This window comes from Ctenopharyngodon idella, chromosome 4, assembly GCF_019924925.1.
Source record: "Ctenopharyngodon idella isolate HZGC_01 chromosome 4, HZGC01, whole genome shotgun sequence".
NCBI lineage: Eukaryota > Metazoa > Chordata > Actinopteri > Cypriniformes > Xenocyprididae > Ctenopharyngodon > Ctenopharyngodon idella.
Genome location: NC_067223.1, coordinates 21,382,949 through 21,402,665, shown reverse-complemented (window position 1 = coordinate 21,402,665; position 19,717 = coordinate 21,382,949). Strand labels below are relative to the sequence as shown.

The 19,717-nt window shown below is 37.2% G+C and overlaps 1 protein-coding gene across 28 annotated transcripts in view; it reads left to right on the top strand.

Annotated features, from left to right (window-relative positions):
• LOC127510571 (NACHT, LRR and PYD domains-containing protein 12-like) overlaps positions 1-19,717 on the top strand; it is a 180,734-nt gene that overhangs the window by 22,204 nt on the left and 138,813 nt on the right. The window contains exons 5-10 of one of the 28 annotated variants that reach the window (XM_051890187.1): positions 5,198-5,371; positions 6,134-6,307; positions 9,687-9,860; positions 12,020-12,193; positions 12,275-12,321; positions 12,405-15,162. The exons of the other annotated variants lie outside the window; for them this stretch is intronic. Coding sequence (XP_051746147.1) covers positions 5,198-5,371; positions 6,134-6,307; positions 9,687-9,860; positions 12,020-12,193; positions 12,275-12,321; positions 12,405-12,982 — 1,321 coding nt within the window. The 3' untranslated portion in view covers positions 12,983-15,162. Of the gene's footprint in view, positions 1-5,197; positions 5,372-6,133; positions 6,308-9,686; positions 9,861-12,019; positions 12,194-12,274; positions 12,322-12,404; positions 15,163-19,717 lie in introns of those variants that run through there. 28 annotated transcript variants of the gene reach the window in all.

Genomic DNA, 19,717 nt, shown 5'->3' with positions numbered 1-19,717 from the left:
CATAAAATCCCCCGGCCGAATTACCTACTGTGTGGGAATTTAATTGCCGTCTGAATCCACATCTCTGCGTTTACAACAAGAGATCAATACAAAATTCACTGTTGAAATCCTTTTTGGCCACTGCGGAGCACCGTATGATAAGTGTTGAGCTTCGCTGTAGTTTACACGCATTTTAAAGATACATTTTTGCAGAAATATTGTATTTACAAGAACAATATTCCATCACCGCTCCACAGCGGCGGAAAGATGTTAAGAACAAAAAGAAGAAAGAGAAATAAAGCACAAATGGGCATTTATTCTGGCAGAAACATGTGTGCAATTCAATTTTAAAATATGTAACGTTAGCCTATTATATACAGTTGCATTAAAATTATAAACCAAGCAGCTTCATGCTTACCTCAAGTAGCCTACTGTAAATAAGAGGCTGCATTAACTTATTTCTGCTAAATTCCCCATTTTTAAAATGACATAATTTGAGATAAAATGCAAGACAAAACCATTTCAACTATATAGCGCGTTAATCTTCCTATTTTTAAACAGGAGATTCAAATAATCAAATAATAAATAGGATACAATTATTAAATATGATTTTATATAAGCATGTGCCGTTTTATTCACATCAGACAATCATCCTAACACGTGAGCGCTCCTCCACCATGAATAAATCGCCATCCGAATGCACAAGTTTTATCACTGAGGTGCAATGCCAATATTATTATTATACAGACTTCCACATGATAAACAAATACCATCCGAATAGGGCTTTTGTCTTTAAATCCATTCAATTGTAATTAAAAATGTTAAGGATGTTCTCTGCTAATGCTGTAAACTATATAGGGAGCCCTTGCTTGCACATTACTATAATATTAAAGGTTGCAATTAACAACTTAGCCCAAACCATTAAATTCAGTTGCTATTCATTTTTAGATATAATCATCAACATTCAAATAATAATAATTTGAAAAAAAAAATTTAAACATCTAAATTGCACATAGGGCAGTTTTTGTATTAACTTCTATATCTAATTATAAAATTATGTTTCTCCAATTCATTGTTGAAATTACGGGAAAAAATAATGCGCTAATATTTAACGCACTTGCCCCGCCCCCAGACCTATGTAGGTCATCTGATATTTCATATAGTTGATGAAGGTTGTTAAATAATTGCCTAATATAGTATTCAGTCTAGTGCTGCAAGGATATTGCACAGCACCAAGATAACTGACTTTCTCATCTGAGCTGTCAGTGATCTGTCACCGGTCGTCAATGTTAAAATATTTGAGAGGACTAGTCAAATCAAACTAGGCGGGCTTTATGTTCACGGCAGTTGCTGAGCGTGAATTCCAGCGCGACGCTTCGGTTAATGGTCATAAAGTGCGAGATATGATGTAAGTTGCTAAACTGCCCATTTCTTGATAACTGTTGCTTGAAATATTGAACGGCCAACAAAAATAATCAGGGATGCAAACTAATAAACTTCAGTCTTATGATTTTTTCCATTTTGAATAGTAGTTATAATTTACGTGATTCATGTAATAATTAGTAGCAGCATAACTGTCAATGTGAGGGGTCAGGCCGGGTTCACACCGCACGCGTCAGCAGAGCGTAAGCAGCGCGCATTTTTTTTTGGCGCCCATGTTAAAAGATGAAAGCATTCACACCGCACACAGAGGCTGTGCGGCAGCGCGTAGCAGGAGCAGAGCAGAAGCGGCAGTGCCGCAATCGTTTCGGCGCTGGGTCTATTTTTGCTGCACTGCTAACACTTAATTAAAGTGAAAGTACACCTTTGATGGACAAAATAAATATGATTTCACACAAAAAGTGTTCAGAATGCACAGAATAAGCATATCTAGTGTGTTTTAATAAGAATTGAAGTATGTCAGGAAAGAAAATTAATATTAAAAAATATTTATAGAAGATTTACTCATTTAAACTTGTTTTTAATTATTCAGTTTGGGTTAAAGTATGGTATACCTATTATAAAAAAACTTACTAAACTAGCCAGAAAATATGATATATAAACATTATTTTAGTTATTACACAGACAGCCGTATAGGCTCTTGCATACCCAAATCAAACCCGAGTTTGCTGCCTTTTTTCGCTGAGTTTGCTGTGTTGTAAACATGTTCATGCGTCAGATGATGTAAAACACAAAGCTTACCTCATTTGTGTGCAGCAATGGATGACACAAGGCTTTTTTTTTATTTATTTTTATTTATTTTACGTTTATATGCGAGTGTTGTACACCTTGCATGTTAACAAACTTTCAAGACTATCAAGTTTATAAATGACCAACTTATAAAAACAAATGTATATCTGTCTTTGTAAAGAAATGCTCACTTTATATGTATCTTGGAGGTGCTGCTGTGACGCTGTACAAACGCTTCCAGTGTGAATACTCGCGCGTCTCTGCAGCTGCAGTTCACGCTCCGCTGACGCGTGCAGTGTGAACCCGGCCTCAGGAAACAATAACAAAGCCGTTTTCATCATATATTAGGCATTTGATTAATAATAAATGCACATATTGTGAATTAATTAAATGAACTTAGCTTAAACCTAGCTTTCCTGGTAGCGTTCAGTAAATTAACTTCTCTAAGAAAATGATTCATAAAATATATAAACATCAATCACAGATGAAAATGAAAAGACTAACGGTCAAAGCTCAGCTTTAGGAGGGGAAAAGACAAACCCCCAGTTTCACAGACAAGGCTTAAGCTAGTTCTAGACTAAAATGTATGTTTGAGCTGTTTTAACTGAAAGTAACTTGTACTGAAATATCTTAAAATATATCAGTGCCATTGTTTTGTCTCAAGATGCACATCCATAATGTTTTTTTCTAGGGTACGTTAATAAAAGCTACTTAAATGCACTAATTAAACTAAGGCCTAATCCTGGCTTAGGCTAAGCCCTGTCTGTGAAACCAGGCCACTGATAATTTAGACTGAGGGTGGAAAAGAAAGTGATGATGGAGATGAGAAGGAGAGATTTTAAAGCTATTATTGTCTAGTTTTTTGGCCTTCAAATGTCTTAAAATGCATATATGTAGATAAGAGAAATCTAAAATTTAAGAAGTTAATGTTGTGTTATTTTAGACACAATACTTCAGTCCTGAATGAATCAACTGTTTGAATGAATAGAATGAATTAGACATTTACCACCACCTACTGGCAGTTTTAGTTTCTTATTTAGAGTATAATTTCATTTTTAAAAATATCATATTTCCATATTAATAGAAAAATAAATAAAGATATAGTTCACCCAAAAAAATGAACATTCAGTCATCAAAAGTTTGTGTAATAAATTCTATATTGAATCAAAATATTTTTTTCTGAATCTACTTTTTGTAATGTTTATTTGATGCTTTACACAATAATGACTTCAAATTATCTTTAGGGGATAATTTCTCAGTCAAATTTGATGTGTGATTAATTAGATTAATAAATCGCCACATCATGTCATTAATTAGATAAAAAAAAAATTAATCACTTGACAGCTCTAGTTGAAATATGGTCATTTACACAGTGGCAGTCATAACTTGTTTTCATGACAGATTTATTTTAAAATATATAAAATAATTAAGACATCACTAACAGGTTAAGTAAAATATAGTGAAAGAAAGATTTGTGAACACTGAATGGCATTTCTGAGGTAAATGTATACTACGTGACATTGTTTACAAGCTGTTTTATAGATGTCTTTCCATGGTTGAAACACTGATTGAGCGATTACATGAGATATGTTTCAGTAAGTTGTACTGAATCTTTCAACATACCTTCAGATGTTCATTCTGTAAATATAGTGAAGAGGAATGGATGATTGCATTCACTCGCGCTCCACGCTGCCATTTGAACTGAGGCGTCTATATAGCAATGTTACGCCACATCAAAAAGCATCAAAACGGCATTTATTGTTTGAGTTGTATGATAAAAATCAACAGAATTTGAAAGATAACACTTTGTTTCTTATCGAAAGTAAAAAAACAGCTTATTGCGGTTATTGGTGGTTAATGCTGGTTAAAAGACTACAATGCATTACCGCGCACACCCCCTTCTGGATTGGAGTGTGGATCACCTGTGACTGACTGTGTTCCATCAAACAGTCCGTACCGTACAGTTTTGGATGTACCGACATGTACCGTTTCACCCCTAATATATAGGCTATGTTCTGTTACCTTTCCCTACCCCACTAACTTGCCAGATCTGTCCCTTCCCGTTGTTCCGGGACCTCAGAATTCACAAATTAAACAGAAGTGAACATCAATCATGCTGAATCAAAGAAAACACACATACATACTTTTCCAGTTGCTTGCTTCCATTTATTTGTAATCACAGGAATGCACAAATCAGATCCATTAAAGATTTTAAGTCCAAAGGTTTACACACATTTTGAAAAAATGTTGATAAAATATCAAATGTTTAAGTAACATTACTTTATAACAAATGAGCATTTTTTATTACTTTTTTCACAAAATTATGCAATATGAGGAGGTTTGAGTGATCCCATGTCTCACTGTACCGCTATCCATTCAGGCAGAGCAACAGTGGGAGCTCATGGACAGAGAATAGGAGTTATGAGTTATGTAAGTTAACCACAGTATATGTCATTTATGACATATGCGGATGCATTAGTCCAGTATCAAGAAGAGGGGCTTTCGCACCAGAGGAACCTTTTCATAGTTCCTGTAACTAATGTTGGAATTACCCGCTTTTTGGCATATTTGCACCTCATGAACTGGGAACGATTAGTTCTAGGAATGCCGTCTGAGGGATCTAAATTGGTTCCGACTTCAAAGTAGGGTCTAACACTGTGCAATAGGAACAACCAGCGATGTAAGTGTACATTGATTGGCCAAATGTATGCGAAACATTGGCAAGTGTGTGCTATATAAATAAACTTGCATTGCCTTGCCTTGGAAATGCAGCTAATGAGACCAGTAAGGGTTCATGGCTGTCATAAATGTTTCCACCCCCATGGTCACTGCATGGAAATACTATTAAAATTAATTGTGGAAATGTGCAAATGTGGAAATGTGCAAAGAATTGTAAGTTATTGAAGGATAAACTTTATGTGGATGCAGCCTTTTTAGAACCAGGACTGAAAGCTTTGTGATCATTAAAATACATTGTCATGTACAGAATATTAAAAACATGATTTTAATATCCATCTCCTGCTCATTGCACTGTTATCCTCTGTTATAGACTTGGTGGATGTGGTCTCTCTGATCGGTGCTGTGAAAGTTTGTCTTCAGCTCTACAATCATCAAATACATATTTGAGAGAGCTGAACCTGAGTAGCAATGACATCCGAGATTCAGGAGTGAAGCTGCTCTCGGACGGACTGACGAGTTCACACTGTCAACTGAACATACTGAGGTTTCACCTTCACATTTACTATTAGACGTGCACAATCTATGAGCAGTCAATGTATTACTGGCTGATTATTGTGTCAATAATAGTTTTTGCTGTATTTTAACTGTTCATGTGTATTTGAATGCTGACTACTTACAACCTAAAAAGATAGTATGTTTAACTTATCATGTTGTAGCAAGTCTATTTGGTGTAGAAAACACTGTCCCTTTAAGAAACAAAGTTGTGCTAGTGAGAGATTGAAAAGCTCAAAGAAAATGAAAAAAGGAAGGAGAGAAAATGTAAGGGAAAGGAAAAGGTTTTTGGCATGCATGTGTAAACTCTGAAAGGGAGAAAATGAATGTGAAGAAAGAAACCAGTAAAGTGCCTAATGTCTCTATGAATGGAATCTGGGACAGATTTTGTTTATTTGTCAAGGATTTCAGCAGCCTGTAGACTCAGAAGCTATGAATATTAACAAACTGGTTTAGACTTATTGTTTGATTTTGAATCCTGTGTTTTCACTACTTCTTTGCTGCATCGTCTGCCCATTAATTTTTCATCCTTTTGATATTTCCACTTTTGTTGCTCTCTTGGTGCTATTTAATTACACTTTAGTTTTGCTTAATTAATTCAGTTATAAATTAAATGTATCTTATGAATGATTCCAAAATATAATTGGTGGCTTATTGATAGTATAAGATTTATTTAACAAGGAAAGTATGTAAATGGCAGTCAGATGTCAATTAATTCTGACATTTTAATTACTGAATCCTTTATTTTTTTCAGACTGGCAGGTTGTCAATTGACTAGTCAGTGCTGTGAAAGTTTGTCTTTAGCTCTACAATCATCAAACTCCCCTCTGATAGAGTTGGACCTGAGTAACAATGACCTGCGGGATTCCGGAGTGAAGCTCCTCTCTACTGGGCTGATGAGTTCATACTGTCAACTGAACATACTGAGGTGTGACTTTGACATATTCACTATATAATCAAATATGTGTATGCGTAAGTGTTTTGTAGAGATCAGATTTTATGTCAGATCCGCATTGTCTGATAACTGTGACCAAATGACTATTTAAAAATACTTTTTTTATTAGTGTCATTTTGTAATAAATAAAAATTTGTGAGATGAGTACAAAACCCTGACTAAGCAAGTAGCTGGAAGAGAAGGCAGTGGAACCAGATTGGGTATAGGACTCGCAGCATGGTAGGCAGGAAGAGGTAGATTTGAGGTAGGATTGAGAGTAGGAGATCCTCTGGACTGGAGGGATGCTGGCAGTGGACCAAAGCCTACAACAGTGGTTCTGTAACCTGCCTGGAATATCACCAGCCTTGCACATTTTGTATGTCTCCCTCATCTATCACACCTTATTCAGTTCATGAGCTCATTAGTAGAGACTGCACAACCTGAAATGGTTGTGTCAGATATAGGAAGACAGATATGACAAACAAAACAAAACTGGGCTGATCAGACCAGAGCTGTGTATGAAGACGAAGAGACGCTAGAGTAGAATGATGCTGGGGAATGAGGAAGATCACATGGATGATAGAAGGTAAGTCCTTAGGTTGGTAACGAGAGTCTGATGAATGTAGAAACACTAACAAGTCCAGACATGTAGATTGATTGATTGTCACGCTGATGAGTGACAGGTGTGTGTGATCAGAATTCTGGCAAGGGTGAACGAATAGTGTTGTGTGATGGTGATGAGGAAGACTAGCCTGGTGTAGCTGTGACAGTACATCATTTGTCCTGGTTGGTAAGTAGGTGTTTCTGCTCTTCTGGTGTTAACCTGGCTCTTCTAGACCTCCAGACTTGGGAGATGAACTGAAGACCAAAGTTGTGGAGGATATGATGGAATAAGGCCTCTGTGGTCTCCAAAGCCGTGGTGAGGCCCTTCAATGGCACCAGACGACAGGCCTTTGGGAAGTGATCCAGTACAACCAATACACAGGTGAAGGTCTCTGATGCCAGCAGATCTGTGATGAAATCCACTCCTAGGTGTGACCAGGGTCGACATAGAACAGGGAGTGGAAGGAGCTTGTAAGGAAGGTGCCACAAGGGTCTTCGACATGGCACAGGGGGAACATCCATTAGATGACAATAGAAAGATGATGGCACATACTGGCGGAACAGGTTTAGTGGAATTGGCTTCCTCACTGCGAGTGTCCAGGGTCCACTAGATCGGGCTGATGATCAATCCAGGTGGCAAGATTGTTTCGGGTTCACTGAGAGATGGACCTGGTGCATGAATATGGGAGAGGGCATCTTGGACCCTTGGACCCTGGACGGTATGTAGAAATTGAATTGGGTGAAATACAAGGCCCACCAGGCCTGGTGAGGGTTTAACGCCAAGCTTCTCTCAGGTACTTCAAATTCCGGTGATCATAATGACAATGAAAGTAGTATGGGAACCCTCGAGCCAGTTGCACCATTCTTCTAGTGGCAGCTTGCTTGCCAAAAGCTCCCGGATGCCCATATCATCATTTTGCTCTTCTTGGGTTAGAAGGCACATGGGTCAAAACTGGCTGAATTCCCGTTGCTTCCATGCGACTTTCACGATAAAAGTTAACTCTGGATCGGGAAGCAGAAGGACTGTAGCTGTAGTAAAGACATTCTTCAGTTGAAAGGCGGTACTAGCTTAGTTCCTCCAGGACAGAGACTTTTAACAGGGAGGTAAGATGCACTGCAATGATGCTCTAGTTGTGAATAAAGTGGTGGTATACATTTGCAAATCAGAGAAAACTATGAAGTTTGAAGTTTTAGAAGTTTGAAGCCAAGACAGAACAGCTTGTACGTCAGCTGAGAAAGTATGAGGAGGGTTGGTGGAACTCGCATTTCTTGTGCTTCAGGTAGAGGTGGTGTTCCTGCAGCCTTTCCATGGTGAGGGTGACATGGTGATCAGTCAGGTTCCAGGAGGAAATCAAGATATTGTTAATATAAACAATGATGAAGGAGGTACTCCCAGAACACTTTGTTCCTGAAGCTCTGGAAGATTAAAAAGGCATTCACCTGCCCATAGGGCATGACCCGATATTCACCTGGCAAAATATCGATGGCACAGTCCCATGGTCTATGTGAAGGAAGTTGGGATGCCTTCTGGGAACTGAAGACATCCTGATATTGGTGGTACTTGACTGGGACATCAACCTGGCTCTCAGAGTGGGGGCTTTCGATGATCATAGTGTGGCAGGGTGGAGGGATCACACAACAGGGAGAGCTCAGTTTAAGGCCCCGGAGGGTGGATTTTATTGAAAGACAAGTGTATACCTGAGTGGTGGGGGTGCTCTTGCTTGCAGGAGTGCCCTCGGTCATGTCCAGGTGAGGGTGAATCCGTGCGGTGCTCGTGGCGGTGCTGATCGGTCACACACTGCTTTCTGGAACGGGATAGAGAGAGAACGTTAGTCTGCTGTCTCATGGAGAGGCTTCTCCACCTTTGTCTGTGAGCATGCTGCTTATATGCAGGCAGGTTAATCAGCCGCAGGTGTGGCCGATCAGCCTGTGACGACCTGTGAGCAGGTGCTCCTCGTGAGTTTCCAGGGCAACGCTGACGTGGACTCAGGACGCTCGTCACAATAGCTAGGGGTGTAAATCGGACAGTTCATCAAACATACCTCATTAACTGCTCACAGAAGGGAGGATTCAAAGAAACATCAACGACTCTTAAATTTGTGTTTCATATTACTTTAGCATTGTCTATTGTGTGCGACTGTGCGTCTGTTTATGGCTCTTGGTAAAACAGTTCCGCCTTAGTTCCGCTTAACCAACGGTATCTTATGACCATATTTAGACATCTGTTACAATCCTGATACGATACAATATCGATTCTCATAGCCAACGATACGATATTTGCCGATACCTCAAACAATTCTGTGATGCGATTACGATATGATTCAATTCAGGTGTATATCAATCAATATCTCAATATTATATTATGTGCCTATTTTAACAAGTTACATTTTATTACCTCATGCCAAAATACAAGTGAGATCCACTTTCCTGCAGTGCTTAGCTCCAACAATAAACACATCTGATTAGCTAATCAACGTCTAAAGGATTACTAAAAAGCTACAAGCAGGTGAGTTTTATTGGGGTTGGAGCTAAACTCTGCAAGAAAGTGGATCTTGAGGGCCAGAGTTGCCCAGCCCTGGTGTAAAATATACAGAATATTTAATTGTGTGAACGATCCATGTGAACAGGATCGTTTTGACAATGTTGACATCCGTATGCGAAAAACGCAAAAGAATTTTTTTTATTGTGTTTAGTACATTATTGTAAACATATCTTATATCTCATCTTTTTGACACTGGTGTTGATTTGTTCCTGCTTTATTTTTGTTTAGATTGGCCAACTGTAATCTCACTGGTCAGTGTTGTGAAAGTTTGTCTTCAGTTCTACAATTATTACACTCTCCTCTGAGAGAGCTGGATCTGAGTAACAATTCCCTGATGGATTCAGGAGTGAAGCTGCTGTCTTTTGGACTAAAGAGTTCACACTGTCACCTGAACATACTCAGGTAATTAAGAATGCAAATTAATATTAACTCTGATCAAATTAAATATGTAACTTGATGCTCTTGATTTCTTGGGAGCTTGTAATATGACATTAGAACCCAGTTGCTGTATTTGCTCTAGTATTTCACTGAAACTTTCTGGTCTTGGTTTTTAATGAATTGTTGGATTTTTACTCTGGGATACTCTGACACAGTACACAATGAATGAAGAGCAATAATTTCTCCATAATGTCTTTACACACAAAATGAGAATTTAAACAACTGAATGGTATTGTGTGTGATGGAGACATAAAAGCAGAATACAGCGAATTTGAATAGTGATGCCAATCAGAAGATAATTAGAGATTAGCCTTCAGAGACTCATCATAGAAGAATTGCAATCTTTGTATTAAAGTCCCCCTGTGGTGAAAATCAAGTTTTTAATGTTGTTTATATGTCTATGTGGTGTTTTTAATATGATTTAAGACAAACCATGTGCAAATTCATAAGTCAATACCATTGCTGATTATTTTCTATTTAAAACTGCAGTGAAAAAGGACAGTCTCAAACCTGCAGTTTGAAATCGCTGGTGTTTCTGACGTCACAAACTACCTTGTAACCAATCATGTCAACGTATCGGCGGGCTTTAGCATATCATTAACCATGACCGCTCTAAAGCAGGAGAGTCTCTAGAGCAGGGGTTCCCAATCCTGCTCCTGGCGATCAACTGTCCTGCAAAGTTACGTTCCAACCCTAATCAAACACATCTGAAACAACTAATTAAGGTCTTCAGGCTAACTTGAAAATTAAAGGCAAGTGTGTTTGATTAGAGTCGGAGCGTAACTTTGCAGGACAGTTGATCACCAGGAGCAGGATTGGGCACGCCTGCTCTAGAGACTATATCCCGGTATATTTTTCTGTTGATATAAAAAAAAAATCAGGTAGATTTGGCAGTAGAGCAGGTGTATGATGCATATAATGATGTTATGATGAACTACATGCCTTTCTCTACTGACATTAAGAAGTTCAAAGCATTTCTAAGGATACTGATTGTTAGAAGACAGCTGTCTGACTCGTGAACGGGAACATGGTTTGTGTAACATCAGCAACACATTATTAGCTGTTTGATAATGTAGTCAAGCAAAAGGCTAATCATATTAATTTCCATTATGTGTCTGGCATTGTAAAAAGCGATACCATTGTGCAGCGTTTACCTCAGTAAGTTCACCAAGTGGATCTCTTGAGCTCATGCGAGTGAGTGGAGGCGGGGCTAATTAGCATATTCATAAATCCACGTATAATAATTGAGGCAAGGGTGTATAGTTACATGCAAGCTGTTTTAAGGCATGAAGAATTTTTTTTTTTAAATGTGTCATTTTAGTGATCAAAAATGAGTTTTAAGGGATAAAATTATTGACTACAGGGGGACTTTAAGGCCATTAAATAATACCTTATTTTCAAAAACAGTAGTTGACCTTCTGAAATATTTCAAAACAATAGTTTTGGTTAGAAAGAAATAACACATTAACTTTCACATCTAGCTAAATGAACACCAAAAGGTGCCAAATAGCTGATAAAATACAAAACACTTTTGAAAAAAATTAACAAACAAATGAAACAAATTATGAACAAATTTATATTCAATGTGGCTTGCAAATAAGGAATACATTAACTGATTCATCTTAAAATAGAATGTAATAAGTATTTGACATCTTACATTTTTTCTTTGAACATTTAAGTGTTTACATGCCCTGAAATTAAAATAATAATAATTTTTGGATTGATAAAGATTTTAATTTTATAATATTCTTAATAATAATGCTTTTAAATATTTCATTATTTTGATTATATCAACCACTGCAAAAATAATTTTCAGAATGTAAGTGACAAAATGAGAAATACATTATTTTGTTCAAAAAGTATTCAGCTGATATTTTGCATAAATATGTTCTGATATGATTGTTTTAAAAAATTTTTAAATGGTCTTTAAATGGTTTATATATTGTTTCATATACAGTTATTGTGAATTCACATTTACTTAGTGTATTCACTATTATTTAGTACATTAAAAGTTTTTTTGGAATTTTCCCTCTGCAACTAAATTAACCAAACAGGTCACTGTGATAGTGATGCCTGATTGATGTCAAACTAATAGCATGTGGACTATTGCTGTGTGTTTGTAGATTATCTGGATGTATGGTGACAGAGGAAGGATGTGGTTATGTGTCTTCAGCTTTGAGTTCAAACCCCTCACACCTGAGAGAGCTGGATCTAAGCTACAATCACCCAGGGAATTTGGGAATCAAGCTGCTTTCTGATACAATGAACAATCCAAACTGTACATTAGGCAAACTCAAGTATGTATGTTTGTGTTTGTGTGTGTCTGTGTGTTTACCGATTGCATCAGTGTGCAGAATGTGACACTGTGTGTTTTATAGTGTGGATCATGGAGGAGAATTCAGGATTACAGCAGGACTACACAAATGTATGTCTACAAATACAACACACAAACATACCTTTAGTGACTGTTGTTGTTATGTTATAAACTTTCTCTCTTCTTGTGTTCAGATGCCTGTAATCTCACACTGGATCCAAACACAGTAAGCACTGAACTTACTCTTTCTAATGAGAACAGAAAGGTGACATATTTGGAAGAAAAACAGTCATATCCTGATCATCCAGAGAGATTTGATGAGTGTCCTCAGGTTCTGTGTAGAGAGAGTCTGTCTGGACGCCATTACTGGGAGGCTGAATGGAGAGGATATTTTGATGTATCAGTGACATATAAAGGAATCAACAGGAAAGGATGGAGTGATGACTGTCAGTTTGGACTCAATGAAAACTCCTGGAGTCTGAGCTGCTCTGATAACAGAATAACTGTCTGGCACAATAAGAAGTCAACTGACATACATGTCCCTTTAGGCTCATTTAAAAGAGTTGGAGTGTATGTGGATGTGTCAGCCGGTACTCTGTCCTTCTACAGTGTCTCTGACACACACACACTCACACACTTACACACATTCACCTCCACATTTACGGAGTCTCTCTATGCTGGATTTTGGGTTCATTTCAGTTTCAACTGCTCAGTGTCTTTGTGCAAGTTTGAAAAGCTTGTGAGCCAAAACAAAGATGTCACACATAAATGAATTAAATACTCTTACTTTATAAATCTTTATTACATGGCCCTGTGGAATACTTGATTCTGATTGGTCAATGGTGCCATCCAGTAGTATGTAATTCCCTGATAACAACCGCTAAAAACAGATTACACAGGCTCATCCGTGTAAAAGTCTGCAGCGCTATACACTTGCTAGGAAAGTTTTTTCCTCATGGAAGTTTGGCTGCTGCCATTTTGCGACTATTGTGTTGTTCACTGTAATGGATTATAAGATAACAAACAGGTATGATTTTAAATCAGTTCAATCTCAGATCAATATTGTATACCGTATCTCTTAAATGGTTTATTCTGCAATAACAACTTACTGGTAACACACATATGATGGGTTACTGTGTTTTATGGGGACTTTCCATAGACAATGATTTTTCTATTGTTCAAACTGTATATATTATATACCTTAAACCATTGGTTCCCAAACTTTTTAGTGTAGTACCCCCTGAGGCATTTAACATCTTTCTTCCACCTTTTCCATAAGGGACAATATTTGCCCCTGTAAATTGATTTCCCAGTGCATTTTTACCTTTATAAATACCTTTATAGAATAAATTGTTTTAAATAATAATTTAAACAATTTTAAATAGAGAAATACGCAATAGTGATAAAAACGAAGTGATACTTTTAAATATTAAACGCAAACTGCCAGTAGGTGGCGGTAAGTCACTGTCTTAATAAGTGAGTCATCGAGTCATTCATTCATTCATTCAGTAATGAAGCAAGTGGCTGTGTTTATGAATGGGTCATTGAATCAGTGACTCTCACGATTTGTTCAAAGCCACAGATTTGTTCACAAAACACCACTGTGTGTTGCTTTGATCTTAAAGGGACTTTGTTGGAGACGCACCACAGTTCTGCTGTGGCATTCGTTTGAAGTAATATTTCATTGCAAAATACAGCAAATAATACTGACAGGACTGTGTTTAAAATGTACATCACTTATTACCCTTCTGTTTGTTGAACTGTTGTAAAAAATCAATTGTCACATTTGCAATCGTGTAGATATTTCGGAAAAAATGCATTAGGCTATTGCTTGTATAATATATTATCAACATTAAAAACAAGAACTCACACAGGATATGTTTTGTATCGAAGAGAGTTTGAGTTACATCCCCACTTTTACATTGTCGAAAACGGCAGTAATTTAGCACGATCTGCTAAGGCAGCAGACTCTGCACGCAACCTATCATATACAAGCTGCTTGTGTGGGTGCAGTCAGTTTTGACCGCAAAAGATGAGGTAGATTTGATTAGATGGTATGTATTTACGGCATTTTTCCTGCTAGAAATACATGCTCGGTTTTAATGTTATTTTAAGGAAGCGTACAATGATATGAACGGAAAAACTAAGCATTTTGTTCGCGTACCCCAGTTTGGGAACCACTGCCTTAAACACAATCTTCAGACAACTTTTATTTTTAATGTATTTAAAAGGGAAAAAAACAAAACAAAAAAAAAATTAGAAAGATTTACTAGCTGTTTTTCTCATGGGGACCAAATATATAATTCCACATGCACACTGGCTTCAATTGTACATGTATCTAGATTTTGTAACAGTTGTATCTAATTTGTAACTATTCAATGTAATATCCTGAAGCAGTGCTCTTAAAGGGTTAGTTCACCCAAAAATAAAATTTCTGTCATTAAGTACTCACCCTCATGTCGCCCCAAACCCGTAAGGAACACAATTTAAGATATTTTTGATGAAATCCAAGGGTTTCTGAACCACCTTTTGAGGTCCAGAAAGTTATTAAAAACATTGTTAAAATAGTTCATGTGACTACAGTGGTTCAACCTTAATGTTATGAAGCGACAAGAATACTTTGTGTGTCAAAACAAAACATGACTTTATTTAACAAATTTGTCTCTCCCCTGTTATTCTCCTATGCTATTTTTGTTGCAGCGCTTCCAGGTTCTATGACAAAATGCTGATTCAGTATTGGCCAACGCTGTACATGTGAGCAGCACAACGCATGATGCTGATGCAGGAGCTGGCCAAATAATGAGTCGGATTTCTGACATAGAACACAGAAGCAGAAATTTAATTTTTTGGGTGAACTAACCCTTTAACAGCATAATATTATCTGTAAATATGACAATTTTAAAGTACTGTCAAATGAATATTTTATTAAAGTATTTGTTAAACTAAGAAAAATGCTTGTAATCGTGTCACATTCTCTTTTAGTTTCTTTTAGTTTTCTCTTTTAGTTCAATACTGTTTTTTTTTTTTAAATTGTTACATATGTGACATATTTGGGCAATTTCACTCTGCACAAGAATTGCCCTGAGTGTTCTCATTGACTTCCATAAAAAGTTTTTTTTTTTTGTGTGTGTGCAATATTTGGGTTCTGGGAGGGCTAGCACTAACATGCTTTTGTCATAATACATAATCTTAACTTGTGGTAGTAACAAACATACCTCTGTTAATAATCTTTAAGCTGAAGTAACTGACATCCAATAATATTTAAAAACAATTTTGAATTTGAACAAGAAAAAATTAACTGTACTGCACTAAAATAAGTGAAATCACTTTGACAATGTCTATTTCTTTAGAATAAAATAATAAAATAAACATACAATAAAATAAATCAGCAAAATAAAAGGAATCAGTTGCAGAACCAACAGTGAAACTAGCATCAATTTGGTAAGTGTTATACATTGTTCTGAGCACTAGATAGGCACACTGTATCAAAAGGGTTCAATGAACCCTTTTGCAATAGAGTTGGAAGAACCGTGATGCTTCACAAACCTTTGTTTAGTCATCACTACAGGAAACACAAGGGCTGTGTCTAAAAATCGGCCCCTATACCCTTAAATAGGGCGCTATTTAAGGGGACAGCCATTTGTAATGGTGTTCATGACATAGCCCCATCTGTCTATCTATCTATCTGTCTATCTATATGAGCAATTTCACACTCGTAGCAGTGCGATATGAGCACTGCTGTGATTCGCCTGTAGGTAATCACAGCGTGCTGATATACAATCATATCGCATGGCTACAAGTGTGATATTGCATTTATACAACAGTTTGATGGCACGACTGTGTAAATAAATAAGAAACAACAACAGAGTGTCTTTAAAAACTCTTTTGTACTTCCTTCCGCCACAGATTCAAATCTCAAGTTGACAGTTTAACAGTTGAGCCCAATCCTCTGTTACTAACTCTAAAACATCACTTTAGAACTAGTAACAAAGGAACGTTGAGTCGCTTCATTGAAGCTTATTGTATTATGAGAGAGAGAGAGAGAGAGAGATCGCCTAAGCGAGTGTATTACCTGCATCTAGCTGATATTCTTCAGGCCAACTGTATATTCATAATCACAAAATCAGTTTGAATGTCCGCTGAGGAAAGCGATCTTTGTCTTTGTCCTTTTAACATCAGGTTGTCATCACTCCCATGACAGCGCTAGTTAATGCATTTGTCAGATGCGTCTCGTAAGATGTTGTTTAAAGTAAAAACAACTTCCTTGTTTCAGTCCATTTCAATATAAAAGTCTTTGCGACTGACTGACTCACTCATAAAGACAGTCTTTGCCGCCATCTCATGGCATATTAATTTAACTTCCACTGAAGTCAAAATCACTAACGGACTCTTTCTCAATACCAAAAAATCCTGCATGTTATTTATATAAAATATTATTTATCGAACAATAATCTTTAAAATAACAACAACAGCCATTATAACAGTATAAGAAATAAAAAAGGAAATAACGACAAGCAAACTGTTCAATCAAACATACGAAAGCAGGGCTCTAGTTAGTACAGGATTTAATTTCAATGTAAATATAAAGTTATGAAACTTAATATAGCCCTTAAGCCAAATCTATTAGCTCTGGAACAAGTAATAAATTAATAAGATGAAAGATTGCCCATTTGATATACCCAAAACAAATTATACCTCATGTTTAATCACTATCTACATGAGAGCCAGCGGCAAATTCCCGAAGGTCTGGCTGAGATGAAGCCGTTCTCTGTGGGCACATGAGTGCTGAGCGGTCACTGACGGCCTGGAGCTCGCATCTCTGAAAGCGTCTAAACAAATTTTCAAACAGGTGCTGTGTTTACATATAAGCCACATTTCTGAGGTCTAAGCAACTATATTATCACCTAAAAAACTCTTAAAACTACATTCTGTTACAACATATCAGTAGTATCTATGAAAATATAGAGGGTTTGCTCGTCCACTATGACACTCGCTGTGAGAATGCAGACAGCGGAGCGATTCAAATGGTGAAACAGTTCCCGTGCAATACTGGTACAATATCGCATGGCTGAAAAGACCTCTCAGCCAATCAGATTTGAGAACCAGAAAGAACTATTGTATATATATATGAATACTGTCCAACCTCTTGCAATCAGTATCCCACATACTGTAATGTGTAACTTTTACTTTATGGCATATACTGTATCAAATTCAACAGTACAAGGTGTAGCCTTGTGCATTTTCAATCATTGACAGTATTATGAACTATGGCTACAGTTGTGATGACAGCACACTGTTGAATTGACAACATGGCTAATCATTTTGACCATCTGGTTTGTTAAAAATGACACAAGGGCATTCTGATGGCTCTGATCTCCTCAGACTATGAATATCAGCTTCATCTGAGGTTCATCTCTCTTCAGTGATGCCAGAGGAAACATCAGGTTCTTCTGCCTCTGCTTCCATGTCAAACTGCTGAAAGGAGCAGCTGTAGCAGATGATGCATTTCATACAGAAGATGAATCTTTTGCAAACGTCCTCACTTGTATTTATCCTGACGTTGCCTCAAGGAATTTCCCTGTTGATGTGGGTTTGTAAGGAAGTGTCAGGTAATTCCTAAAAGAGTGGTGCAGGTATGACATCACTTTGTAGGCAAAAACCCAGAAACAGGTTTTCATTTTAGCACTTCCAGTTCCATCATCCCAGAGTCAATGGGTTTTTTGAATGGGATTTTGGTTAAATGACTTAAATAAGGTCTGTGGTTAACAAATAATGTTATATAAAATAATGTAACCAGTTACACCCCACTCATAATTTTCTTAAAGGGGATTATGCCCCCTTTTACAAGATGAAAAATAAGTCTCTGATGTCCCCAGAGTGTGTATGTGAAGTTTTAGTTCAAAATACCATACAGATAATTTTTCATAGCTTGTTGGAATTGCCACATTTAGGGTATAAGCCAAAATGCACTGTTTTTGTGTTTGTCCCTTTAAATGCAAATGAGCTGGTGCTCCCACCCCCCTTTTCAGACGAGGGCGGAGCTTCTAGAGCTTGTGCTCCGGCATGACAGCAATAACAAAACATGACACTCTCACGCTATGAAAATGTCGGAAACTGCAAGTAGTGGTGTTCAGCCATATATGTATGAACCGGAATCGGAGAGTGAAAGAGGGACTGTAGAAGAAGTGATGATACACAGAATGCAACAGGAAGTTTCTGAATGGTTAGTTGATGTTTTTATGTAGTTCATATGGAGATAACTTTAAGTAATCGATTAGCATGTTTCGTCATGATAATCAATAACTTGCTGTAGGTGTTCATGTGGGAACTGTTTTAAGATGCCTACAGAGCCAGAGAACATATGCTGCATGGAAGTAGAACAGGTATAGCTTAGTTAACCTACAGTTATAATTGATCTCACTGTCATCTTGCGGTTATGACAAGCATTCATGTTACAAATTTTATTGCAATAAAAGGTGAAAAGACAGATGTGACAGCTTGAACAGACTTCCAGATGTATGACTGAGCATCCTGGACTGGAGCCTGTTTAAATGTGTATACTGAATACTGTTTGAAAATTGTATTGCATCTACAATCAACCTACACATACGGTGCGATAAAAATAACAACATAGCTGGTCTCATGGTGCCATCGCATGCTATCGACTTCACATTGCTTTTAAATGCAATTTTTAACTACCACATTCCTATTAACAATCATTCTGGTAGCACGTGAAGGCAGCATCACTGAAAACAGGCAGATGATGGTAGCTTTAGCAACATTAGCCTTCCAGAGTGCCAAGAAGCTCTTTCATAAAGGCAATTTGGAAAACAAGCACGTGATACTTGCTTCTTCTAGAGGTGTAGCTGGATCACAAACAGTTGGCACTGTTCCATCCTTCAGGAGCAACTTTTGTGCAAAACCTGCTTTATACTGACCCTCATTCACAAAAATTTCAGTAGAGTTGAGGGAGCATTTTCTTCGAAAACAAAACAGTCAATGGCGGACTGTGTACAACTCTGTGAACTCACTCAGGGCAGTTCTATGTTAAAACGGCAGTGTCTGTCAACATTTGTGGGCGGGCATTTGAATTAAAATATTTATATTAACCACAGATTTATTGACTTAATGCACCTTATTTTGATTATTTAGATTTTAGTTGTATTATAGTTATATAATATACTATTATAGTTTTGTACAGTATTGATATTTTGACAATTTCCATTGAAATTTGGCTTTAGTTTTTTTTTATTTCCAGTTTTTGTATGAAAAGGTACAACTTTGATGAAATTAATATTGCATATTTTGAACTCTTCAACAGGCGAGCAGACAGGAAGTACAGTTCCTATTTTCACATCTGTAGCTGTCATTTTCTTTCAGGGAAACAAGCCCATGATTTGTTTGTGGCCACAAATGATACAATGATACTGGACAGATTTTAGAAGGTCATTCTGCAAAAACAATCGGCCGTTCTATGGCAGCCCTGGTGGCCACGAAGAGGCACTTA